Source organism: Cydia strobilella, chromosome 13 (genome assembly GCF_947568885.1).
Source record: "Cydia strobilella chromosome 13, ilCydStro3.1, whole genome shotgun sequence".
In the NCBI taxonomy this organism is placed as follows: domain Eukaryota; kingdom Metazoa; phylum Arthropoda; class Insecta; order Lepidoptera; family Tortricidae; genus Cydia; species Cydia strobilella.
The window spans coordinates 11,055,001-11,071,865 of NC_086053.1; the positions used below are offsets into that span (position 1 = coordinate 11,055,001).

The 16,865-nt window shown below is 38.8% G+C and overlaps 1 protein-coding gene and 1 non-coding gene across 2 annotated transcripts; one reads left to right on the forward strand and one right to left on the reverse strand.

Annotated features, from left to right (window-relative positions):
- Positions 1 to 1,189: 1,189 nt before the first annotated feature.
- Positions 1,190 to 1,262, reverse strand: Trnag-acc (transfer RNA glycine (anticodon ACC)). The gene has a single exon. It is a non-coding gene; the product is annotated as a tRNA-Gly (tRNA).
- Positions 1,263 to 7,910: 6,648 nt separating this feature from the next.
- Positions 7,911 to 12,008, forward strand: LOC134746919 (uncharacterized protein K02A2.6-like). Its single transcript, XM_063681491.1, has one exon. It carries the CDS (start codon positions 7,911 to 7,913, stop codon positions 12,006 to 12,008), a length of 4,098 nt encoding a protein of 1,365 aa, XP_063537561.1.
- Positions 12,009 to 16,865: the final 4,857 nt, after the last annotated feature.

The following is a 16,865-nucleotide window of genomic DNA, read 5'->3' on the forward strand; positions in this document are numbered from 1 at the left end:
TTTCTAAATACATACTCGTATGTAAAAAGAAATGAATCAAGCTTTAACTTAGATTTAAAATCATGGGCTTTTATTATACATCCGCGGAGATCTCAACCTATCCTCCTTTAAATAGGTGCCCTAAATATTATATAAATACGTATAGCGATCTTTTGATTGCAGATATTGTAAATAAGGAATTGCTTCCAGGAAAGACGTATAAAAGCCATGTAATTGCAGAATGCAGATAGGCACAGAAACCTTTACGGTCCACTTCAAAGCAACCAATCTTGATATCTTGATATTACAATACATATCTAGTGTACTAAAATCGATACCATCATTTAATTAACTTAACACAGCAAATTGCGGGCAATGGCATAAGTAGCGGTGACTCCGGTGAGCATAGATAGCAAAAGTTTCATCCTGAATTAGATTTGAATCACTTATACTTTTTATAGAAAAATGCAAGATCACAATACATATATATTTTCTCAAATCAAACCGCTGTCTGTTTGCTCTGTTTACTACTGGGCACTAGTGTAGTTCAACAGCTTCATATTCGTGGATAAAATGTTCATAGTAAATAATCGAAAACGCATAGGTAATACATATAAAAACATAGCTTTAGCCATAGGATGTGACATTTTTAACCCGACTGACTAACTTTTAGAGGGTTGTTTTATGTACATACCTACAGCATTTTTCTGCTCTAAGTACAGTTCGATTTGCTTGACGAATATCAACGTGTGATGTTCATCAGAGGGACTCTATTAAGGACCTGATTCATAAAGTGTACAATTAAAGGATGACTCACGTTAGACCGGGCCGTGTCCGGGCCGGAGCTTCCGGCGCTTCGTTTTCTATGGAAAGCATCACGTGATCACCTGTCATGTCATAGAAAAGTAAGCGCCTGAAGGTCTAACGTGAGTCATCCTTAAGTCAAGTTTGAAACCAATTGATACTATGATGATTACTGGCCATGGGCCTTGTGTAGTTAATATCAAGGTTGTTAAAAGGAATTAAGTTACATGGTGCCCAATATAATATTGTTTAGAAAACGTTTAGCGTGAGAAGTGTGACTGAGAACATAATCATACGGCTCAAATTTAACACAAAACAAAACATGTTAACTGCTACCTATTATAGTGCTATGCCATCAAAACACTTGAAAAATAAACTTCAATAAATTTAAAAGTGGAAAAATTACTGCCTTGTGTGGGACTTGAACTCACGGCCTCTGGATCGGTACTCCAGCGCTCTGCCAACTGAGCCACCAAGACCTCATCCATAGTAAGCAAATCTTCCCACTATATGGGTCTAGGGGACCCTAGCGAGATCTACCGTAAGAGTGTTACACTTCTTAAACGGCCACCGGAGTTCCAAGTCATATTGGAAATTCACCAGTTACGATGTGCTACCCATTCTAAACACTAATTAATTTTTTCACTTTTAAATTTATTCTAAGCTTAATAGCATCGATCGCAGACGTTTCTGCTTATTAAAAATTAATTTAAACTTCTATAGACCGTTATACACTTGTTTTGATGATTAACTGTTTTAGGTAGGTAATCTTAAGCAGCGACTTAGGTACGTAAGCGAACAACTCGCGAACGCGAAGCGAAGCGGCGCGGCGCGGCGGGCCCACGGCGTTCGCAATGAGATCGCCCACGTAGGACACTTGTAGGGCGACATAGTTAAATCGCGACGGCTTGCCGAAGCGATTTATAGACTCGAGTTTGCAATATTATTACGGCCCGAGTTACACACAATGTATTTCATCACACTTGCGATACAAAAATGAAGTATAAAAACAAAAAACTGTTAGGTAATTATAATACTAGAAGATTATATCTCCCTAGGGAAAACTCTTTTTCTATAGTTCCCGCTAAGCCTGCGTGCAATTACACATTTACTGAGCGAGTGTGATGAAAATACCTAAATAAGGACGTTGTAAAATGCTAAACAAAAGTGACAAATAATACTTGCTCCAGCAACCTTGGAGTTGAATCGGAGTTTTCTAAGATAAAGTCAGAAGTAAGATTATTCGCGCTAAGACAAGGTGACGACGGTGCATTCTGAGTTCTGACTTTAAAAATAGATGAGGTAAGCTGGGGTACGAGTAAGAGTAACATCGGTGCAAGAGAAACACTTGTAGGAAATCGTCCGAGCAAAACAGGTAAACTATGTTTCTCTTACACCACATGACCTTATAAAAGTATTATGGATTTGATGTTAATCTCAGTGCTCCCTCGACCTTATACAATTGGTGCGAGAGATCTGCTCATGAGATTTAAATCTAAATGTTGCCCAAACAATTTTTCGCTTTCCATCAAACAGCCGTAGATACTCGGCTGTAGTGTAAAAAAGACACATTGTTAGCAAACCCGAGCTTTACGTGACATTCTTATTTTTCAATGTTTGACGCTCTTTAAATATTAGGTACCTAGCTAAATAATTAGGTATTTTCAGTACCTAAAAATATGTCACATTGTCAAAACGATCAGTCGATAAACAATACACCCACACATACCAACTACCACTATCAAAACATTATCCATTGTATATAAAGGTGCACAATACTCAGGTAGTCACAGATATGATTTCAAAGTATTTGATAACAGATCAAAGTGTGCCGACAAATGATAAGGAAGATCTAAAAGACCGACGCATTACAGTAGCAGGCATGAAACTAGCGATAATGTTTGCGAAATGTTTTTTATGTTACCGGTTTTTGATAGTGATGTAGGTAAATAATATGTGCGTTATTAATGTACAATCGGGTAATGAAAATGGGTCGATTTATATGAATTTATCAGCAAAGTGATGCGGTTTCATTTCAGACCTAAAACGCCGCAAATACGCCTCCCTCGGCAGTAAGTTACATAGTTACAATTATGAGGCGTGTTGGGTCGAAAAGATGGGCCGCCGTGGAAGCCACCACAAGAGGTGACCAGATTTCGCTCAGAGTATTTATTAAGCATTGCCATTCAACGTGGCATAGCGTCGATTTGGAGGACGTTTTTATTTATAATCCTAATAGTTATTTTAAGTTTATCAAATTGTATAGTCCTAATATGTAATTATTACCTAATCAAAATAAATTAACTTAAATTATATTGATCAAAAAAAAATGTCAGCTAATTTTCCTAGCTAACCTATAGAACAAATCAATAAGAGCAGAAACTTTTGATATGGCGATTTAACCACAGGACTAACTAAAATGTATGACATGTGAAGGAAAATTTCAACATTTTGTCAAAGCAAATAAGGAGCTCGAGAATTGGGATAGTTTTGAAAAAGTACTCGTTGAGTATAGGCAAATTTGATAGTTCCTAAGATAGTTATAAAACTGAGTTCAATGAAACTCTGAGCTCACCGAGCTGAGGTTGCCGAGTAAATGGCACTTCAAGTTTTAACTTTTAGATCGCTTTTTAGAAAATCTTATTACGCAATATCACTAATTTGTCGTTTTTCGGTAGTAAATAACAAGATAAACGATAAGCGACCAGACGCTTCTTCAATAATATACATACATATGTACAGAAATCTTAGTCAATCCATTGATAAGATAGTATCCATAGACTTTTTTACGCTGAGTTATTACAATTTTAAGATTTACATGAGAATCAAAAACATATACACAACAGCTAATAGCATTCGTAGCACTACTATAATCTACAGCCATAGCCTCCACGGGTATTAACACATTAAAGACCACAATAAAAATAACAGCCCTGACAAGTCTATTGTGACAGTGTTATCGGAACGTCTATCAACCGTAATTAAAGTAAGTCATAAGACACGAGCGTTTGACATGTTTTAATTACTACTTAAATTTCAGTCTAAGAAGTTGAAGAGAAAAATATGAGTATACCAACGGGGCAGTCCAGGAAATTGTGCTGAATAAACACGACAGGCGACCAACAGCCTGCCTGGCCTAATTAAACATCAAAAAACTACTTGTTTAATAAGTAACCAATATATAATAATCAAGTGATGACTCACTCCACACAAGACCGTGCTGAGCCCAGCAAAATATTTAATCCACTTCGTCTCGTTATGCCAGCCAGACCTGATTCCGCCTCGGACTCAAGCACGGAAACTAGTCAATGTGGCGACATAGAAAAGTATTTACTTACACAGATAAAAACGGAATCTAGGTTTCATTGCTACATAAGTAAGAGACCAGCCGGTACATCACAGCGACTTTACCATAGCTTTTTAGTTTTTTGAAGCTTCAACTACTTGTAGAGAACAAGTAAATGAATCCGCGGGCGGGTAATTGCAAGGAGTCATCTATTCTTGAAGAGTAGTTATCTACTTTCTTTACATAATATCCACTGTTTAAACCGTAGAAGGCAAGTTCATTTAACTATGTGCCCCTAAGGTCGAATCAAGCTCACTCTGCGCGGACTTTGCAGTGACGCCGCCAGTCACGCCAGTGGCAGGGTGTGGACACCAATGACCCTAAATTCCTACGAACATATAACGTTTATATCGGCATTTTCACACTTTGTCACTTAAACGTTCGTGCATAGTTCTGTTACAGTTAAGCTCAAATCAAATGATTTTTTCTCACTCCACCAGCCCACTGAAAATTCCACCTTATATTATTTTACTATATTAGCTTGGACGAACACTAGTGACTTGAACCAAATGGTGACATCGGCTAATGCGTCGGTGTACTCGTAATGTAACGCAACGGTACCGCCGCATAATCAGCGCGTTATAGCAGGAGTGCTTTTGCGATATCGGACTAGTGCCAATAAAGATTTCTGGCGTGTGTTGCTTTATTTTATTGAGCAGTTGTAGGTTTTGACACGTAGCTGTTTCGTGAATATGAAATGAGGAGATAAAAGGGAGGAAAATGTGAATAGATTTAGAGAGAATATGGAATACCTATTCAATATATGAAATCTCAATACTTAGGTATACCTATTCTATATATATTTTTATCTCAGTGTCAATAGAGTTCAGCAGGCGTATTATGGATGGCTTTATCCATATAATAAAATAACCGTCACTTTTTAACGCTACGGGATTGAAAGTGACGGATACCGTTTTATCTCGCTGTCACATAGACAAGAACGACCATCATATCTGTACAGGAGTATTTTTACTGCAATAAAAAAAAACTACAGGACTTTATTTGCCATTTCATGCTTTTTTGACAACTTTTTGACTAAAATGTTCACGTATTTTTACTTACATGCTGGGGCTACTAAATGATGACTCACGCTAGACCGGGCCGTGCCCGGGCCGCGGCGTCCGACATGTCATTTTCTATGACGGCTGATCGGTGATCACGTGGTGCTTTCCATAGAAAACGAAGCTCCGGCCAGGCCCCGGCCCGATCTCGCGTGTCTTCCTTAACTCATCGAACATTACTGTGCGAAGCTTAGTTAGTATTTTTTGATGTATTAAAGGAAAGAGAAGTAGGGTCAGAGTCTACCACAGAAGCTGCGTCCGCATACTGAAAGCTCCAAGATAATAGTATTTAAAATCATTTTTAATAAGTTTTAAGAGAGCTTTTCGAAATATTAATAATAAGATTTAGGCTTAATAAGCATTAAGTTCTAATCGATCTCAAAACTTGTTAACGTACGTAGCAAAAATTTGGTTTTGCACAATTTTCATTATCCAGAGGAATTTCAAAAGCCAGCTGTTGTTAACGATACTATCTGATGCATCTTGGTTTCTGCCTTTTGTTTTTTCCTAACTTCAAGTGTTGGACATTTTCATTCATAAAGACAGTCAAAACCAAATATTTATTTACACACGTTAAACAAAAATATGAAATAGAACATTAAATTAAGCTCTATTTCAAAAGGATTGAGTTTATTTTAGAATATTTGTTGTTTGAGGATAAAACAAACAAACCAAAGTTGCTTCGCGATGACGCCACTTAAGGACCACCCAAGAAGATTTTGCGCAGTTTTGGAAAGTACAGTGTGTCAAAAATATGTTTAACACACGCCTAACAGCTTGGTGCTAAAAAAGGGACTTGGCATTGAGATAAGCAACTGGTCGTTAACGATACATTTGCTGATGCTGAAAGTGAACCAGGCTTTTTGAAACACGTGCGCACAAAATTCGTTCCTGATAAGAAGGTATCATACCTACCGCGTACAAAGAACCGCGTTATTTTAAGAGATCGTATATAGGTACTTTTTATTTTGTTAGGTTTTAAAATAAATCAGTTACACTTACAAAATACATGTCTGCATAATTGATTGCTTTTTTAACTAATAAGTATGTACATAGTACATTATGGGGTTCTTAAAAAAAATCTAGTTACAGGCATCCATAGGCTACGGTGATGTTTATCATCAGGAGGGCCGTATGCGTATGGTTGTTTGCCACCGACGTGGTATAAAAAAATGTTTTCTAATACACTATCTAGTTGTTTTAATTTATTTCGATGCCCTAATGATCGTCTTATATTCAATAAGCTGGACTTTTACGCAGTGCACCAATTTTCAAAAATAACCAAAGTATAAGCATACGCTTGAATCTGACAATGGCAATTCAAAACGAAATTTTATCAAAAAATATCGAGTATCTCAGTGTACGATCAAAGTAATGCTGTACCACTCTCAAAGCGATAAAGTATACCTTTTAAACCGAAGCTTTATTTCGCACTCGATTAACCTAAGAAGTCAGAGCGACACTATTCTTCAATACATTCGTCACTTCACAGCCACAGTTAACACAACAACCATTCTGCTTACCCACCTATTTTAAAATGGCTTAAGAAGCATCCATACAAGGTGGAACCGAAACCGACCGAATTATTTATATCCAACTTTAACCATAGATTCTGATGCCAAATTTGAGTAAAAAAGTAACTTAAGAAGGCGAAAAAGAACTAAAACGATTACTCTGGGTCTGGGGATTATTTTTTCAAAATTCAGTCTCAAAATCTCTCACTTTTAGATTATTTTCACTTTTAGATTTATTTTGTTCCAGAAATTAATTTTATTAAAATGGCATTAAATGGATCTACGATAAATATGTGTTACTGTCAGTAAGTGTGTAGTGTCAGTAATTCGAGTATAAGTTTGTTGGGTTATGCCGGCCCACTATGTATCCGTAAATTCATGTCTGTTTGGATTACCTTGACAATGTGACGCAATTTCATGCAATTTTGAGTCCAGTATAATCCATGCTACTCACATACGTAGACCACACAACGATCCATTTTTGCGAGAAATTCAATAACATCGATAATCGTTCAGTTAACATGAATACTCAACATTAATCAAATAAAATTAAACTTTAAGAGTATGCGAATACAGATCATATTCCTTTCCGTTTGTGTGTAATGTTTTCGGTACTTACACCACAAGCACTGCATATTTAATACAGATTTCGTTTTCAATATAATGACAATCGAAAGGTACTTTGCTATATTTACGTGCATTTGGAGGGTACAATTGGTAACGTTACCGAACGTGTGGTGATGTGGAAACCAGAACGAACAATAACATAAGCATCCACACGAATGTGGCGGCATACATTTTTTACGGCATATATTTACCTAAAAAGGTGCATTTTAAAATATGATAGGCATGGATCAGATCAACATCATGATCATGAATTTAAAAAAATGGTATCATTTTTTTCGTTGACGAATAATTGTGTTATGTATGTATATTGGTGGGTAGGGTTAAGTCTCCCCGCGCGCCCTCTGGCGCCGGCCTTATTGTAATGTCGCTGTCACTTGTCAGTCCGGTAATAAACCTATGTACTGAACGCACGGTCTTCTGCTTTTCCATCCCCGAGAACCCTCCGTACCATCCCCTGGGCTTATATATACCAATTGGCGACGAGATTCTTCGAGCTTCACGCGAGCAGTGTTAGCAGTGATACGGGAACGCGTTGTTTTCGCAGTAGTGAAGACGAAAATAGTAGCGAGTGACGGCAATATGGCGGTGGGCAAAGTGGAACCGTTTGATATTCACAAAGGCTGCTGGGAAGCGTACAAGGACCGAGTGGAACAATACTTTCTGGTGAACGACGTCAAGACCGAAAGGAAAGTTCCACTACTGATCACGTTGATGGGTGCCGAGGCGTACGAGCTGTTAGTAACTTTGTGTACGCCGGCAAAACCGTCCACCTTAACATACGACGAAATTAACAAACTGTTAACCAACCATTTACAGCCTACGCCCAGTGTGTTGGCCGAAAGGTACAAGTTTCGCCAGCGTAAACAGGCAAAAAGTGAATCGGTAGCAGATTACTTAGCAGATTTGAAGAAATTAAGTAGATTTTGTGACTTCAAAACTTGGTTGGACGAAAGTATAAGAGACCAGTTTGTGTGCGGTTTACATAGTGAGAGCATTCGTTTAAGGTTATTCACGGAAAAGGACCTTAAATTAAAAACGGCTACGGACTTAGCAATTGCAATGGAGGCGGCGGAATTTAATGCAGCGGAGGTAGCTCGTCGAAATAATCCGGGAGGTGAGCGTGAGTCGGCAGGTTGCTATGAAATTAGCGAAGCAACGGGTGCGAGCGGTGTGTTACGGGCTAGAGCGAGAGGCAACACACGAGCGGTAGCAAGCCGGCGAGGCGGTGCAACGACAAGCGGAAACGGGCGAGCATGGCCGAACGGACAGCGTAGAAATGGCGGCGCGGAAGTGACACTGACAACTGATTATTCGCGATCAAAAGTAGGTCACGGCCAACTTTGTTCTGTTTGTGGACGAGATCATTCCAGTGAAACCTGCAAATTTAAAATGTATTCATGTCGTGTGTGCAACCAGGAGGGACACTTAAAGAAGATGTGCCCGCGATTGGCGCGTTCCGTGGGGCACCATTATGTTATTACGGAAACGGGAAACCAATCGATCCCAGAAGATGATTTAGAGGTAAATGTTTCTTTTGTTAAACAAAATAAGTGTGATTCCAAATATCCGCCGTATAAAATGATGATAAATGTAAACAATAGGGACCTATTCATGGAAATTGACACTGGAAGCCGAATTTCATGTATTAGTACGCAATTTTATGAAACTCATTTTAGTGATTGTGTTTTAGAGGCCAGCAATTTGAGGTTATGTTATTTGACAGGAGAAAGTGTGCCGACACTAGGAATGATAAAATCTGTAGTGCGTTTGGGCAACCTGAGCAAAGTTTTGGACTTGTATGTAATAGATAATGGCAAAGAAAACTTGTTAGGAAGAGAGTGGTTAACTGAGTTGGGTATTATAAAAAGAGTTGAGCAACAGTTACAATTAATGCATTATGTAAAATCGAATGAAGTTTTTGATTTGACGGAATTTAGTTCCAGATTTAAAGACGTATTCTCGGAGGGGCTGGGCCGGTACAATGGCGGGCTGGTCACGCTGCGGGTGAGAGACGGCGCCAGGCCGGTATTCCTGCGCGCACGGCCGCTGGCGTACGCCCTTCGTGGACCGGTGGAGCGGGAGCTCGAGCGACTGCAGCGAGAAGGGGTCATAACACCAGTGGAAACAGCGGACTGGGCGACTCCGATTGTTCCCGTGGTCAAGTCAGATGGATCCCTCCGGATTTGTGGGGATTACAAGATAAGTTTGAACAAGTATTTAGAAGTGGACCGTTTTCCCTTGCCAAGAGTGGAGGATTTGTTTGCCAAATTACATGGTGGTAAAAAGTTTAGTAAGATTGACCTGTCACAGGCATATGCCCAGCTAGTTCTGGATGATACCTCCAAGTATACAGTCATAAACACACACAAGGGGCTGTTTAAATATAATCGCCTTATATATGGTTTATCCTCGAGTCCTGGTATTTTCCAGAGAATTTTGGAACAAATGTTTGTGGACATACCTCGAGTTGGTGTGTTTTTAGATGATGTGGTTATTACAGGGTTAGATGATCAAGAACATTTAAAGAATTTAACTGCAGTTTTTGAGCGACTACAAAAGTATGGTTTAAAAATAAAAAAAGAAAAATGCTCTTTCATGTCAGAATCTATAACATACTTGGGTTATGTTGTAAATAATGAAGGTATTCATACATGCCCTAAGAAGATAGAAGGAATATTGAATGCAACAACGCCTGGCAACGTAGCTGAGCTGAGATCTTTTATAGGCATGACAATGTATTATGCTAAATTTGTAAAAAATATTAGTACAATAATGGCCCCGTTATATGCACTATTAAGGAAGGAAATGAAGTTCAATTGGACAGCTGAGTGTGATAAAGCCTTTAATAGAATAAAACATTTATTGTCTTCCAGCAAGGTGTTGGTACACTATTCACCAGAGCTGCCGCTGATTTTGACTACTGATGCCAGCAGCCATGGGGTGGCCGGCGTTATATCACACGTCATGCCAGATGGTACAGAGCGAGCGATAGCATATGCGTCCCGAGTTTTGAATAAAGCAGAGCGAGCATACTCGCAGATTGACAAAGAAGCATTGGGAATTATATACTCAGTAAAAAAATTCCATCAATACCTGTATGGTCGTCGGTTTGTTTTAAGAACAGATCACAAACCATTAGTGACAATTTTTGGGGACAAAGCAGGTATTCCAGTAATGGCTGCTAGCCGCTTGCAAAGATGGGCAGTAATCCTGGGTGGCTATCAATACGACATTGAATACATTCCAACAGCTAAGAATGCCGCGGATGCATTATCGAGATTACCATCAACTAGTCAGGATGTCAAGGACTACACAGAGGTAACATATATAAACTTTGTGCAAGATTTCCTACCTATAACGAGCACGGAGGTGAGGAAAGAGACAGAAAAAGATGAAACACTAAGGAAAGTAAACCAATTTTTAAACAGGGGCTGGCCGAGTCATTGTTTAGAGGAAGAAATTAAACCATATTTTGCACGACGACAGGGACTATATAATGATACAGGCTGCGTTATGTGGGGATACCGAATGGTGATACCAGCAGCACTGCGGCCTAGCATTATGAAGGAGTTACATAGCAGTCACCAGGGTATGGTGAAGATGAAGGGCATAGCCCGCAGTTTCGTTTGGTGGCCAGGTATTGATAAAGAAATTGAACAAACTTGCAAGCTTTGTGCAATCTGTGCGGCAGACGCAGCAGCACCTGCAAAGTCAGCCCCACAACCCTGGCCATACCACGAGCAAGCATGGAGTAGACTGCATATGGATTTTTTAGGCCCCTTTGAAGGAAGAACGTTCTTTGTCATTGTAGATTCAACAACAAAATGGATTGAAGCTTTCGTGATGCAGAGAACTACAGGGTCCGCGGTGATTAAGGTGCTAATGGAGACATTTGCTCGCTTCGGGTTACCAAAAGAAGTGGTTTCTGACAATGGGCCTCCCTTTACGAGCCAGGAAGTGGATCAATTCATGACACGGAGTGGAATTAAGCACACTTACAGTGCACCATATCATCCTGCTTCAAACGGAGCCGCAGAGGGTGCTGTCAAGCTATGCAAACGGGCTCTGCGGAAAGCCACCAAAGAAAAGGTAGACTTGGATGTGGCATTACAGACCTTTTTATTTAACTACCGGAATTGTCCACACAGTACGACAGGTGAGTCTCCAGCCATGATGTTACAGAAACGAGCTCTTCGCTGTAGGCTAGACTTACTTCAACCAGGCGCTACAGTGGATCAACGAGTCAGGCAAGCCCAAAGCAAGCAGGTGGAAAGGTACACTAGCAAACCATCACCTTCAATGAAGCTGGGAGATCTAGTTTGGTTGCAGGAATACAACGGCCCTGATAAATGGGTACCAGGAACGATATCGGAGGTAAAAGGAAACCGCAACTATGTTGTGTCAAGGGAAAATGATACCACCACTCATAGGCATACTGATCAATTAAAGAGAAGATTCAAATATTGTGTACCACCCGGGAATCAACTTGAAAACAAGGAGGATATAGGTATAGAGGTACCAGAGCCGGTCGAGCGTCCGATCCAGACCTCCGATCGCGACGCGCCCGCGGCGCTCGCACAGCCCGGCACCAGTACCGACCTGCCCGCTCAGGTTACAAGTAATGAAAATAAAAGAATGAGACGCCCGCCCGTCAGATTTGGGTTTGAGATAGATTAAGTTTCCTGATGTTTTTGCTTATTATTTTTATAAATAAGGTAAATGTCCTAGGGCTTAACCTACTGTTCCTAGAGGTGGATACCCGTATATCACCTTCAGTAAACAGGGAAGGTTACATTAATGAACCCTTGTCAAGCTCTGGAACACTCGGTTAATTCCTATGTTTAATAACTACTGTTATTTAAGAAAAGGGGTGTTATGTATGTATATTGGTGGGTAGGGTTAAGTCTCCCCGCGCGCCCTCTGGCGCCGGCCTTATTGTAATGTCGCTGTCACTTGTCAGTCCGGTAATAAACCTATGTACTGAACGCACGGTCTTCTGCTTTTCCATCCCCGAGAACCCTCCGTACCATCCCCTGGGCTTATATATACCAAATTGAATAGGTATTAATTTTACTGGTGACTGAAAATTATTAATTTCGTTGTTTTTGTCGTGAGTGTCGTGACTCCATTTATCTACTTGACTTGTACTCCCTCTTGTTATAATAATACATTAAACGGTCACTGCAGATGACCATAAAAATTAATCCGATACATAAAGCCAACATCACGATACGATTCAACACTAATTTGTAATACGTTTCGGTGACAATAAGGCATCAAGCTTCGGTTCGCGTCAAATAAATATCCTGGAGCTTCAAATCATTTTACTTTCATGCAGATAGATTGCCAAAAGACAGTCAATTATCAACTATATTACCAATGCATAAGACTTAATTGGTATTTTATAAAATGCAACAGATCAGTTTTGGTAGTAGTGCCTGAATGATGTTTGTGTACTGAGGATCCCCTGTTTGAAGAACAAATTAGTTTCATTATGCCCTAAGTATTAGTTACCTACTCAAAAGAGACAATATTAGTAAGGGTGAGCAAGATTCTATAAAGATAACATTCGCTTCATTTTATGTATTAGTATTAAACAAAAATATGTACATGTCAAAGTACTTAAATAAATATTTAAATCCTATTTTAAGTTCAAGGACAAAATAGTGTAACAGAATGAAATAAGTACTTAATTGCGAAAACGTGGGAGGTATTTTTACAAGCAGGAAACCTTTTCCTTCGAAAGAGAATTAGTGGATGAACGACTAACAACTAATTCAAAGGATGTTAATCCTCATAAACAAAATTTGCATAACTCCGAACCTTTTTGCGTAACTAAAAACTAAGCATAAAAGACAATGGAGCGTGCCTATCGCATCGGCACCTTTAGAAGTCACTCAAAATGGACTAAGTTGCAAGAACAATGGCGTATCGTAAACATCCATTTTTCCCTACAATAAAGCAATTTAGTCCTACTGTGGAGGTGCATTGTAAACTTCCGAATTGAAAAGCTGTGTAGCTCCAACACATTAGCGGCGTTTCTTTAGACGAACAGCGATAGACGCAAAAAATCCAAAATATTAAACTTTATTGACGCTTTTGCAAAAGGCTGCATTGCATAAAACATTTTCACATTTATTGCACTGGCAAATGTATACTAAGCTTGAGAGAAATGGCATTATTGCGCAAAAGGTTTTTAGGGACGGAGAAATTGTGATAAAAAGCTGCGCCGGTAATTGCTTTGTTGGCTTTGAAATTGCTTTCTCTTTGGATCCGCTGGAATAAATATGAAAATTACAGATTAACGAAATTTCGTTAAACTTTTTCCAATTAAAAATCTGGGTCAAATTCATTTTGTCAGCCCCGTAATTATTTGGATTTCGTATAAGCCTGAATTTATCCGGTTTTGACAATCTAATTGTATATTTTAATTACTTATACAAAAATATATTAAAGCTTGCAACGTCAGCAACTAAATATGTCCGTGTAAAAAACATCCGTCCGTGTTGATTTAGTAGCTACTAAATCGAAGTAAAAGACATTGAAAAGTAGTAGGTAGGTCCTTGAATAAAAAACCGTCTACGTTATGACATTGATAAGCAAATATGTAGCTCAATTACTATATAAATGAGAGCAATGGTGGCCGAGTGGATCAGACATCCGGCTTTCAAACGGGTTCAATTCCTGGCTCTACCTGGAGTTTTTTAGGAACTTATATACGGAATATCATATATATCATCATCATATCATGATTTGATATTTACCAATAGCTTTTCGGTAAAGTAAAACATCGTGAGGAAACCTGCATACATCTGCGAAGAAATTCAATGATGTATAATGTATGCGTAGTCCCCAACCCGACAGTGAGTTGGAATGTAGCATATCGTTGAATTTTGAACCCACTGAGTCAATCAGATAATTATTAATTACACACACAACATAAACAAATTTAATTCAAAATGTACAATAATAATTGTCTGGCTGAGGCTGAACAGATTTGGTAATTTTTCGAAAATATCTAAAGGTCAGAACCTTCGCATCCTTGCTCATAATATGCTAATTTCTGGAAACGTATTGTTATTGTTGGATAGGTTATTTAATTACTCATTACATATTTTCCGCTAAGGTAAAGTAAACATAGGTAATTAGGTACTACATTATGTAAGGGAATTCCCACAATCTCAGTAGGCTAGTATTAGAATAGAATAGAATACTTTTTATTCGTAAACACACAGACAATAGACATACATTAAAAGAACATGAAAATAAAGTGTCACGAAATGGCCCCATCTCAGCATGCTGCTGGCGACTTCCAGCGCTGATCTTCCGATGAGACCATCGGGTGAGAATCACGGAAGGTAACTATTATATAGTATAGTATAGTAGTAGCAGTAGTATTACTAACACGTGAACAAAAAAGTATGTATATGTATTATAAAATTCATAATTCATGGATAAAACTTTTTCGTCAAAGACAGATAAAGTTATATACAGCAAAGAAAGGAGCGGGTTCAAAGAATAGTTTATTAGACCTATCCTTTGTTTACAGTTCATTTATATAAGTGTTCCTGTTCCCAGGGTAAATGTAACGGCAATATCAATACAACAAAACAAACGGTAACATTTGTCGGCATTTTCAAAGGTTTAAATAGTCTAACGGAAAGAAAGTAGCCGGTTATAAATATTTCGAAAGTGCCATAAAATGCTACCTTGGACCGTTTGCCTAACTGTACCGAAGTATCTGTATTTGAACATGTGCAAGAAATTAGACCTGGACTGAAACAATAATAAATGTGCAGCACGGCACAGCAGAACTCCTCTTTCATAAATTGAATGTGAAGATGTTTTTACTATTGAATTAATGAAACAAACTGTAACGAGTGAATTTTAAAATCACATGTATTGGTGGGTTGTATTTGTTGATAATATTTTGTTTTCTTGATTTTTGGATAGTTATTAAAGAAAAACTGACGGTCGGTCAACAAAACTATGGGTAGGTAGTATTTGTTGATAATTTTTTGTTCTTTTGATTTTTAATAAAGTTAAAATAATATAATAATAATATTTCAGCCCTTATCCCACTGTTGGGCGCAGGCTATAGTCACACGCTAGCCCAATGTGGATTGGGGACTTCACATACACCTTTGAATTTCTTCGCGGATGTATAAAGCGCGGATGTCTAGAAAAACTGTCGGTCGGTCAACAAAACTGAAGCAAAACGAAATATGATTATGCGTTCATTTAAAGAAAATTATGTCAAAATAAAACAACAAAAACTTTTATAGCTTACAGGCCAATTCGAACAATGAGATACATAAATGTCGTATCTCATTGTACGAATTGGCCTGTTAGTAAAGTAGGTAAACCGCATCAACTTAAATTGCTAAGTTCATTAAAACCAGCCTAGTGCGAGTCGGACTCGCGCACCGAGGGTTCCGTACTTTGTAGTATTTGTTGTTATAGCGGCAACAGAAATACATCATCTGTGAAAATTTCAACTATCTAACTATCACGGACAGACGGACACACGGACAGATGGACAGACGGACAGACGGGCAGACGGGCAGACGGACAGACGGACAGACGGACAGACAGACAGCGGAGTCTTAGTAACAGGGTCCCGTTTTTACCCTGTTGTTTAAGCCCTGTTACCCTGGTAAGTAACTATAAATAAAACTAAAAACATAGTACCTAGTCTTAAATCGACAAATCTGTTGCAATTCGAATTAACTTATTTTCAGTCATAAACTGAAATAGATGTAATATGTTAAAGAAAAAGTGACGAAGCCCTCCAGTGGTGAAGACGGATTTTCTTTAATATATGACATGTATTGTAGTTTATAATTTACCTATAGTAGTGTGACTACTTAAAAAACAATAATCAACATATCACTACACAGTATAAAACAAAGTCGCTTCATGCTCTCTGGATGGATGTCTGTCCCTATGCATGCTTAGATCTTTAAAACTACGCAACGGATATTGATGCGGTCTTTTTAGGGTTCCGTACCCAAAGGGTAAAAACGGGACCCTATTACTAAGACTCCGCTGTCCGTCTGTCCGTCTGTCTGTCACCAGGCTGTATCTCATGAACCGTGATAGCTAGACAGTTGAAATTTTCACACATGATGTTTCTGTTGCCGCCATAACAACAAATACTAAATAGTACGGAACCCTCGGTGCGCGAGTCCGACTCGCACTTGGCCGGTTTATTTTTGGAGTGATTCAAGAGGAAGGTTTATATTATATGTATAATACATCAGCATTGCATCCGTGCGAAGCCGGGGTCGGTAGCTAGTTTAATAAAATAATTTGATTTGTTCCCAAACTTGTTCAATCAGCAAAAGTTACCTAAGTACTAATAGTGCGATATCTTGGCGGGTAGTGATAATATGTATTAGTGAATTAGTTTTACAAGGCGCGCTCGTCTGTAGAATCAGGAAACAGGGGTACCACTACCACCTAACTATAAGTTGTTTTGTATTTGAGTTAATACGGTTGAGAGGTTGAGATCTAGGCGCGCGATATATGCCT